The 10,316-nt window shown below is 35.9% G+C and overlaps 1 protein-coding gene across 1 annotated transcript; it reads right to left on the minus strand.

Moving 5' to 3' along the window:
• Positions 1-389: 389 nt before the first annotated feature.
• Positions 390-6,127, minus strand: LOC149957510 (tubulin beta chain-like). The gene is made up of 8 exons (XM_090165579.1): positions 5,968-6,127; positions 3,474-3,582; positions 2,470-2,580; positions 1,904-2,148; positions 1,485-1,838; positions 1,234-1,373; positions 998-1,140; positions 390-643 (listed from the first exon to the last, which is right to left on the minus strand). Exons 1-8 carry the CDS (start codon positions 6,022-6,024, stop codon positions 459-461), a joined length of 1,344 nt encoding a protein of 447 aa, XP_090021705.1. The 5' UTR covers positions 6,025-6,127; the 3' UTR covers positions 390-458.
• Between the last annotated feature and the right edge of the window lie 4,189 nt (positions 6,128-10,316).

A 10,316-nucleotide genomic window follows, 5' to 3' on the forward strand; every position in this document is an offset into this window, starting at 1 on the left:
TGATTTTATCATATACACTACTGTAACCCAGCCAAGTTGCTTGTAGCCTAAGGTGGTGCCTTTGGTATTAGCCTAACTGATTATTATAACTTTGTTAGTATCAGCAATAAATAGCTGATGTATCGGCTGTACCCATATCAGTGCATCCCTACTGATTATATTTATTAAATTTAGCTTATTTAGCTAATAGGGAAGTTGCCTTACTAAGGGTTTAAAATTGTCAAAACCTATTTAAGCACTATTTTTACTCTCTACGTGAAAATTAGTTTTTACTATACCACAATAAACATGTGGCACTTAAACTTGAAACTGAAGGTAAAGGTCGTAACGCATTTCACCCGCAACCTAGATTTGTAGGATTGCCCATGTTGAAAATAACCACAACAAGATAATCTGAAACAATGTTGGTCCTTTAATATTTCAAGGTAAGACTTTACAAGTCATTTATCTGACAGAATTTAAATTCCTTCTTGATCTGCCTCTTCCTCATTATCAAATTCGCCATCCTCATCAGCTGTGGCTTCTTGATATTGTTGGTATTCAGAAATGAGATCATTCATGTTGGATTCGGCCTCAGTAAACTCCATTTCATCCATACCCTCACCAGTATACCAATGCAAGAAAGCCTTTCTGCGGAACATAGCTGAAAGGGAACATGGAAACTTCATGTTTATAAAAAAATTATCAAATGGAACCACTATGCCACGATTAACAAACAAGCAGGGATAATCTGTAAGAGAGGAGATAACTTTATTGTGCACAAGCTACACATTCTCTATACTCATTTCTGGGCTTAATATCTAATGTCTTGTTTATTACAGTGGCATAGCTTTTACTTGGGGTGGGGGTACATAACAAACTAAAAAAGGTATAAAACATTTGTGCATATAGCCAGAATTTTCAATACTGGGGACAAGCCCCATAAGTAATTTTTATTAAAGATTTTTTTAAACACCTAAATGAGGTTAAAAATAACAAATATAAAATAAGTTCATACCAGTGAACTGCTCTGAGATTCGTTTGAAAATTTCTTGGATGGCTGTAGAGTTACCAACGAAGGTTGCAGACATTTTAAGTCCTTTTGGCGCAATATCACAAACGGCTACCTTGACATTGTTTGGAATCCATTCCACAAAGTAACTATATTAAAAGTCATTCAGTTTAGTATCACCACTATTAAAACCTTGCCAGTTCTAAAACAAATAGCTAATGAAAGGAAAGTTCAAAACATACCTGCTATTTTTGTTCTGTACATTGAGCATTTGTTCATCAACTTCTCTCATACTCATGCGTCCTCTGAACATAGCTGCTACAGTGAGATATCTTCCATGCCTGGGATCACAAGCTGTCATCATGTTTTTAGCATCAAACATCTGAAAAGTCACAATTGTTGCAATAGCATTAATAAACAAATATTCATAGTAAAAACAGTTAGTCATGCATTTGCAAGTCATAAAATACAAAATAAATGATATATTTGTTACCTGTTGAGTTAATTCTGGAACAGAAAGTGCTCTATATTGTTGGCTGCCTCTTGATGTTAATGGGGCAAATCCAGGCATGAAGAAATGCAGACGTGGGAATGGAACCATATTTACAGCTAGTTTTCTAAGATCAGCGTTCAATTGACCAGGGAATCTCAAACATGTTGTAACTCCAGACATTGTAGCTGAAACCAAGTGGTTTAAGTCACCATATGATGGACTTGTGAGTTTCAGGGTACGGAAACAAATATCGTATAGGGCTTCATTGTCAATGCAGAATGTTTCGTCTGTGTTTTCAACTAATTGATGAACTGATAATGTCGCGTTGTAGGGCTCTACGACAGTATCAGATACCTAAAATGAAAGATAAGATCCCATTAAATTATTAGTATTACAATAAAGAGTTGGGAAATACACACCTTTGGCGATGGAACAACAGAGAAAGTGGTCATGATACGATCTGGGTACTCTTCTCTAATTTTTGAGATCAGAAGTGTTCCCATTCCCGAACCAGTTCCTCCACCCAATGAATGTGTGAGTTGGAATCCTTGTAAACAGTCACAGCTCTCTGACTCCTTTCGAATAACATCCATAACACTGTCTACCAATTCTGCTCCTTCAGTATAATGGCCTTTAGCCCAATTATTGCCAGCACCACTTTGACCTGAAAAGTCAAAGTCAATTGTAGGCGTGCAATTTAGGAAAGTATGGAAAAAAATTATATGTCCAAAAATATGGCCAATTTTCTAATGCATGAAATCCAGTGCAAGTAAGTTAAAAACTTTTGCCTATCACTACCATCACATTCCAACAGAAGTGACAATCAAAAAGTGAATGTCACTAAAGTCGCTCTATGACTTGCGCCTGATTAGCCTAGCTAAGCTGAGTGGAAAAACTACATTAAAACCACAAATTAGGTAAGTTTTGATATATTTATATCAACTGAAGCTTAGAATTTTAAGAACTAACAAAGTAACTTTCTTACCAAAAATAAAATTGTCTGGCCTGAAGAGCTGCCCAAATGGCCCAGATCGCACTGAATCCATGGTACCAGGTTCAAGGTCCACAAGAATGGCACGAGGAACGTATTTTCCACCTAAAATGGAATTTGCTTATAAACACTGAATATTATATTATGCAGATAATTTCCATGGTTAAAAAAATTTAACTAGTACCTTCAATGGCAGAAGGTGAAAATTTTAATTGAATACCTTTTAATGTATAAAATCGGATACTAATTTACATTAACTAACTTATCATAAAAAAGGGCACCTGTCTTTTCCTTTAAACCAAACAGACGAAAAAATTTTAAATGATTTTAACCCATTAATTTAAGCAACAGATAAAACGTTAACTTTTTCATAAAATAAATTAAAAAAAAATCACATCCAAAATCTCCTATAACCAGAAATCGTATTTTAGATATTAGTCTTCATAAATGTTTATAGGAGAATAATCAGTTACTTAAAAGTACTAAGATCTCAAAAATATGAAACCATTTTACTTTACAGAAAGCGTCTTCAAGTTTGTTTGTTTCAAATATAACTTCAAATTAATTGTATCAATTTCGTGCAACTAAATTTACCATACTGTTGAAGTTCTTGAATACGTAAATTGACCTCAATTTTTTATTTTTATTATTATTACTGTATTACAATTAAATTATATTCTATTTAACCAACCACTTCTCAGTCTTGTAACATTTTTGTGGTAGGGAAATTTAATAGGACAGGTTTTCAGAAGATATTCTGCTAGTGGCTCTTTATTCATTGATTTAAACAGAAAATCTAAAGGGCAGAGGAGCTCAATCCATAAATCAATATTATATGTACTGGGAAAAAAAACAGCGTCTTTTAAGTTTTCTAATTTAAATCAGCATCAATAATTCATGGACAATTATTTTCTGTGCTATTTTTTCGGCAAACTGTTTAATTTATCTTAATGCCATTTACATAAATATTACTATTGGCTATTCGAATGCTTACATACCAGAAGCTTCATTGTAGTATACATTTATCCTCTCTAGTTGCAAATCTGAATCACCATGATAAGAACCGGTTGGGTCAATTCCGTGTTCATCAGAGATTACTTCCCAGAACTACAGCAAAAAGAAAAGGATTAATATTTTTATATCAGTATATCACAACTGTTTTGTGTGTATTCAGGTTTTTGTTATTATATAATTTATAAATTATTAATTTGGGGAAAGAACTTGTTTTAGCCGTCTCGATGTGATGGATCTGACTTTTGCTGGACTTAAAGGGAATATGAAGGTTTTAAAAGTTTTTATTGGCCACTCATTATAAACAAAGCGGCTCATGAACAGGGTTCAAAAAAATTATGCTTAATGAATTTCACTTTTATTTAAAAAGTAAGTATTTAGATGTCTCTACAAATACATAAGATGTTCTAAAAAATTAAACATGGCTTAAATTTAATTTTATTTACACAAATTAAAGAGCATGCTAAAACTTAAATATTTAATAATATTCCTATTTAGATAACATTTAAGACTACATAAGACTTTTGGTCAGTTAATAATATGAAATACTAAAGTATCAATATGCTTTTAGCAGAGTAAAGGTGATAAATTTCCTTAATTAGGATGTTACAGAAAAATATAAGTCCTAGTTTCCAATTTCCTTATTTTTTCTTTAAAATTTACGCCAACAAAGATCTAATAACCCCATTAGCACCTTAAGGAATAATATCGGCTAGGCTAATTCGTAGCTTGCTCGTGGGTGTGGCCTGTGTTCGCTGCCATGGTAACGCGTATAGGTCAGCCATGACAATAGGGCGCCCATGGCGGTTACGTGATTATTTCGCGGGATCATGTGGTGTTTCGCGTCGTGATCTGTGACTTGAAATTTGTCATGGCGGCCGTTTCAAGGCGGGGCTAAGCTACAACGTATGCCTACGACGCTACAAGCAAGCTACGAAAACCAAGTCTTCTATCGACTTTTAATGCCTTTAATTCAGGTGGACGGCGTAAAATTGCTTAGAAATAATCACTCTTATTATCTTTAACCTCAACAAGTTTTAAAAGAAAGGATAAACCGTAGAACTCGGGGAAAACTCCTTTAACCAGTAAAATTACGCAGAAAGTGTTTTTCAGTTTTAACCCAGTGCCACAAGCTGGGATCGAACCCACCTCCTCTAGCACCTCACTCTAATTATTGTGTATCCCTCTATTTTAAAAACAGGAAACCAACAATTGCCAGATTAAAACAATCCCTTTTTCAACAGGAAACATTACTGCCAATGGCCGCCATGGCAGTAAGTTAGGTGGTCTGTCAATTAAGGTATGCATGAAAATAGTTAGAAACACCCAAGGGGGAGAGAAGGTGGAAATCAGATAATATACCATACAATCATTTTAATCTAAGTAATCATTTGATAACTATAGAGTAGTTCCATTCCATAGCTTTAGCCATGGCCGCCATTTAGGGCGTAAACTTTATCTAAAGTATGGGTGACATCCTGGCAATGTCACAGTGCAATTTTATTTATTTCTTGCAAGAGAGCTGCTCAAAAAGCCCTAACACGGCTTATGTTTAAGCATCGGTACATAATGATATGAACCCGTACAAAATATAAATAGAAAATAAAATAAATCAGTTATTCATGGCAAGCGGCTCTTACTTCCCAAAAACTTTTAAAACCACCAGGATTTTTCTAACTGATGTTTAAGCCAGTGTATTAGAAAAAAATACATTTAAATGAATTTTCATGGATTAGCAAAACTATAGTTCCCTTGTGCAACCCTTAAAACATTAATCAAGTCAATAGCTTCTTAATACGGGTGACTGGTTCCTTGACGTGAAATTTTGTCACAGAATAACCCTGGGTTAAACGAAAATAACTAGATTGGCCAATACTACTATTTTAGTAATTCCAATAGGAAATTACGTTTCAAAATCCGTCCCAAATTACAAAAGCCCTTTGGGCCACACCCCAGTAACAACAGATTGAACAAAAACATTGTATGAATCTGGGTCTACTTTATTTTTTTTTTGGCCTTGGGTTAAGTATGAAGAGGTGTCATACCATTTTAAATAACTGAGTCAGATTATTGCACTCATAGTTAATTTGTGTTGGTTATTTTATTCAGATTTTTGTGCAGTTCGTATTGCGCAATGATAAAAATGCGTTTAAATCAGAAATAAATTAAAAGGGTTTCAAGCATTCTTTAGAGCTAATAAACCATAGTAAAAACTTAACACAAGCGAATTTAAATCATAACAGTAAAGTTTAAAAACACTAAGAAATGGTTTACTGCATATACAATCTATTATTCTTTTATTCATTTAGGGTAACTCCAGACAAACGAGTATTGATAAATAATATTATACAGAAGAGCTATCACTCGGTAATCGGTACCTCCTAGTTTTAAAATCAGTGTTAATTCTTGATTCCCAAATTTACATTATGTAAAGGAAATTAAATTTACTAAAACTGAAAGATGTCAAAAATTAATTCTTACTTTGGCACCAATTTGATTTCCGCATTGTCCGGCTTGAATGTGCACAATTTCCCTCATTTTAACTTAAAAGTTTTGTGTATTTAAAATAACACAGATATATCTAGCACGCAACGAGAAAACGAACTTGTCGTTACCAAACTTCAACCGTCAATGATTTTCAAATGAGATCGGGCGCGGTCCTTCACTCTTCGCTTTTATCTGCGCAGGCGCGAAAATTTGCCGCAACGAACTTTATGACGTCATGGGGTAAGTGGGACAGTCTGATGTAAGGGTTTTTAGGACTATTCTGTGCAGAACTTCCATTTCAAGGGTATTTTCGTAGGAAAAAAATAAAAATTAAATAAAAACTAAACTTATTTTGTTATCGCGTGGGAACTAAACGCACTTGCCATTGACAGTGGATTAAATATGGTGGGCAAGGAAAGGGTTCTGCTGGTTCCGCCGTTTTGATTGTGTTTGGCCGTGTGGGAACACTGAGATACTGCGATTGGTTCACCCCCATACTAATTTTAATAGCATGTAAAATTTTACTTATTTTCTGCATTGGTTTCAACGTCAAAGGTATAATACGTAATAGGCTAGCTCGAGTTTCTATCAAGTTCCAACGTTCGCTCGAGCTTTGAAAATTGTTCTAGGACTTCAGCAGAAGTAAATGAATCACCTTTACATAAATATCCCAGAAATATGGGGTGCATTTTCCTTATTAAAATCTTGTAAAAACTAAAAAATGCAGCATTACGGAGTTGATTTACGTATTTTCAAAACGAGCCTGAAAGAATCTTAGGGGACTGACTGGACTACTTTGCATCTCTGCATGACCTAGCAACGTAGAATTGAATTAAAATATGGGTGGGGGACACCACGTAATTGGGTTTTCGAGGCTTGTGGCAGGGCCTCCTTAATCCTTAAGGCTGATACGCAGTGGCCGGTTAACAACAACCCGGGACCCCAGGGTTGAGCTTTATTATGGCCCCTTTGACATTCGAGCTAGGCCCATACCTTTTAGATAATGTTAAAGGGGCTCCAAAGTTCGGTGGCCAAATGTGTGTAAAGTCAGTAAAGTGCGAAATTTACGGTTAACTCAGCCCGCCTCTGCCAAGGCCGAGTGAGGGGTTGGGGGAAGGAAAAAGCATGCTCAATTTTCTTTTCTTTTGCCACCGAACTTTGGAGCCCCTTTCAGCATTGGTTAATCCACCACTGTTTTTACGGTTACAGCCATAGGGCACCACACTCCGCAGGGGCACTGTCAGCCTCCACCTTGCACAGAGGAGACTTTTAATTTTTTTTCTGGAACGGTTTACAAGATAAATTTTGAATGACCTCGAACATATGGTTCAAGGTCATTGAAACTTTTATTGTCCAAAGACCTCTTGCGAACTGAAAATTTAAAATTATTGTAAAAAAACTAGAGTTATTAACGCTGGGTAATTTTTAGGCATGTTTTTAGGGGATAACTTGTATACTCTGCTCGGACATAACCCTAAACAATATGCAAAAGAAATCTTTATATAAAAAATAATAAGTGGATTTTACCGTATTTGCTGGGAAGGATATTTTTATTGACTGGGCATTTTTTTATATTGCTATATTTGGCATTGGTAACCTTACGCTTCCTAATTCCACCAAACAAAGTATATCCATCGATTAATAGTATTAAAAATTATAAAAAATATTTCACATGGTTCCAACCAGCATTAACACATGCAAGAGCAGTGGGTCTTCTTATAAGAGATTCTTGGTCGACGTTTTAACTACGCTCATTCCACAAAATCAGTGGGTGAAAATGTCCCTGTCCTACGAGGGGCTGATCACAATCCGTAATCGGTGTACAAGCCTGTAGCTTTGACTCTACTAAAGTGATTACGTAATTGATTGTAGATTTAGCACTACCAAAGGCTGTACTCGCTGTAATCGGTGTACAGAATTTAAGGAAGTGGCTAGCCCCTCGCTGTCCTATCTTGTAGAGCCCGACGCCGATGTAAAATTGTCGGCAGCGGCGTTACTCATTTTCAGAGCGTTCAGCGGCGACCAACTAGTTTCGGTAGCGGCGTACGGTTATTTCTGTTCAGCGGCATCAAAGAATATAAAAAATTGAAAGTAGGAACAAAAACCATACTAGAAATAAATGTAACCTGAGATAAGCTTTGGAATACTATAATTGTGACATTGTCTGGCTTTGATGTTTTTTGGAAATAGCACGGCGTCGCGCTGAAGAAACCGCGGCGGCGGCAGCGTGGCACGCCGAAAATGAGGAAAAAAGCCGTCGTGGCGGGGTGAACGGCGGCGGCGTCGGACTTCTACTGTCTTGCGAAGACGTTCTTCCCCTACGTTGTTTTATCTTAAATGGCCACAGAATCGTTTGCATTTCGGAAATAGCGCTTGAAAATTTCTAAAGTGGGAAAGATGACGTAGAGAAAATGAACATTCATCAGAGAGGGTTCAGAGGGGAAGAAATATTCAACCACTGACTTTCGAAATGAACCTAATTTAATTTTGAAGGAAATACACTTTTAGAAAAAGTAAAGCTTTGGCGCTTTTGAAAAAAAAAAGGATTTCAATTTACAAAATAAATACTAACTTATGAAGCTACAAAATGAGCTAGTTTAGCAATTACCAAAATTAGCTTTCTTAAAAAATTTAATTGTTGAAAATTACGGTTCTTATTTTATTAGAGCGTCGGAATATGAAAGCGTGTGTGAAATAATTATGATGCTCCAACACGCCGTCCTTGGAATTGGGGCACTTATACCATTGTTTGTTAAAATTATAATGTTTCCTTTTAAGCGCGTAAAATTCTGGTTCACGCGATCTTCGTTTCGTGGTTCAACTTTTATATTTCGAACAAGAGTCGTAGGCGCAGGGCGTACGATGCGAGACAAGGCCAGATGGAGATAGTACCGTCTCGTTCTACTTGGTGGCTTTTGACAATAAAATAGTAGTACGTCACAAAGAGAGATCAGTCGACCTCCGCTTTTAAGGAAAGTACGTTTGCCTCCTCCGTGAAAATCCTTATTTGGCGTTTAAAGATCGTCTCGCTCAGAGTGTGGGCATTGCCAGAGAGGTATTTAAAAGGGAATGAAAAGGTGACGTCACGAAGCCCTCGAAGCGCTCTCCAAATATTAAAATCAAAAGTGAAAAGAATTGAAGAGGCGGAAAAATTAGGGCGAAACTCGCAAAACGCCCACGTGTATCTTCTGTTCTCGCGTGAAGGCTCATAAATTAGAATGAAATATTGAAGAATTATTCTAGAATTAAACGGATAATGTACTGGTTACAGTAACACAATTTAATTTCTATGGATTTATATATTTATCATAAGTACCATAATCACGTTCACTATTTTTAAACGATTAAAAGAAATAGAAATTATACCGAAAAATATTTTCCTAAAAAGACGAGACTTTTTGTTTTAACGTAATAGGCGCTTAAATAAAACATCTTCCCAGAAATTGCCAAGAAGTAATATTTCCGACAGCCACTACTCATAAGTTACTATTTATATAGTGCTTGTTGAAATATTAGAAAGCTGGAAACTTATCTCGAACATAACATCGGTTTTTTTCTAAGCCTTAACATGCCAAAAAAGTTACCTGGTTAAAAGGAAACACTTGTTGCATACCTTACTGCAAAAGTAATACGTTTAGTTCTAAAGGAATTAGTTTTCATCTTTTTCCGAAAGATAATTATATACGAAATGAATTAACTCTGGCTCCATGCAAAGATAATTTAAACTCGTACCCTAGATTCGAATACCGAGAGCTTTCCAATTGACGGTTTTGTAACGAAGTGTTTACCCTTTTCCGGCACGTGACCTCAGAAAAATCAGGCTCCATCGGTTGCGGTAAGGCGCAAACCATGGAGCGATTTTTTTCTGAGTTCCGGCGGGAAGTGGGTAAACACTATCGGCAATGCGCGAGAGAGTGATTTCGAATCTAGGGTACGAGTTTAAATTATCTTTGCTCCATGAGAAGCCTTAAAATTGCCCGGTAATATAAAAATATTCCGTATAATTTTAATTATTTATACCATACGAGGATGATAATAATAATATTATCTTCTTATACTTAGTTTTAGTAACATTATATATTTTACCTTAAAATATATTATCGAAAATTAACATTCGTATGTGAGCCGACGCATTCTCATGAGGGCAAAAACGCGTCTCCAATTGGCTTAAATATTACTTTTTGGCTAACCATTTTAACCGTTTAACCAACCGACCGGAAATAGTTCCTTCCCAGATGAATTTAGAGAGGGGAGTAAAAACCGAGTATCTTTTATTGAAGCGTCCATTAGCGCTACCTTCTGTTAAAACCTGTCGGCAGAAATCTGAATTCGGTGATTTACCG

This window comes from Leiobunum rupestre, chromosome 2 (assembly GCF_980474605.1).
Source record: "Leiobunum rupestre chromosome 2, qqLeiRupe1.1.hap1, whole genome shotgun sequence".
Classification (NCBI taxonomy): domain Eukaryota; kingdom Metazoa; phylum Arthropoda; class Arachnida; order Opiliones; family Sclerosomatidae; genus Leiobunum; species Leiobunum rupestre.

Bases quoted from the DNA above. Each gene is read 5' to 3' on its own strand.
- LOC149957510 (XM_090165579.1), bottom strand. From the start codon at position 6,024: ATGAGGGAAATTGTGCACATTCAAGCCGGACAATGCGGAAATCAAATT. The intron at 1,141-1,233 runs GTATGTTTTGAA...CTTTTAATATAG, and splicing joins GTACAGAACAAAAATAGCAG to TTACTTTGTGGAATGGATTC. The intron at 644-997 runs GTATGAACTTAT...GTTCCCTTTCAG, and splicing joins AATCTCAGAGCAGTTCACTG to CTATGTTCCGCAGAAAGGCT.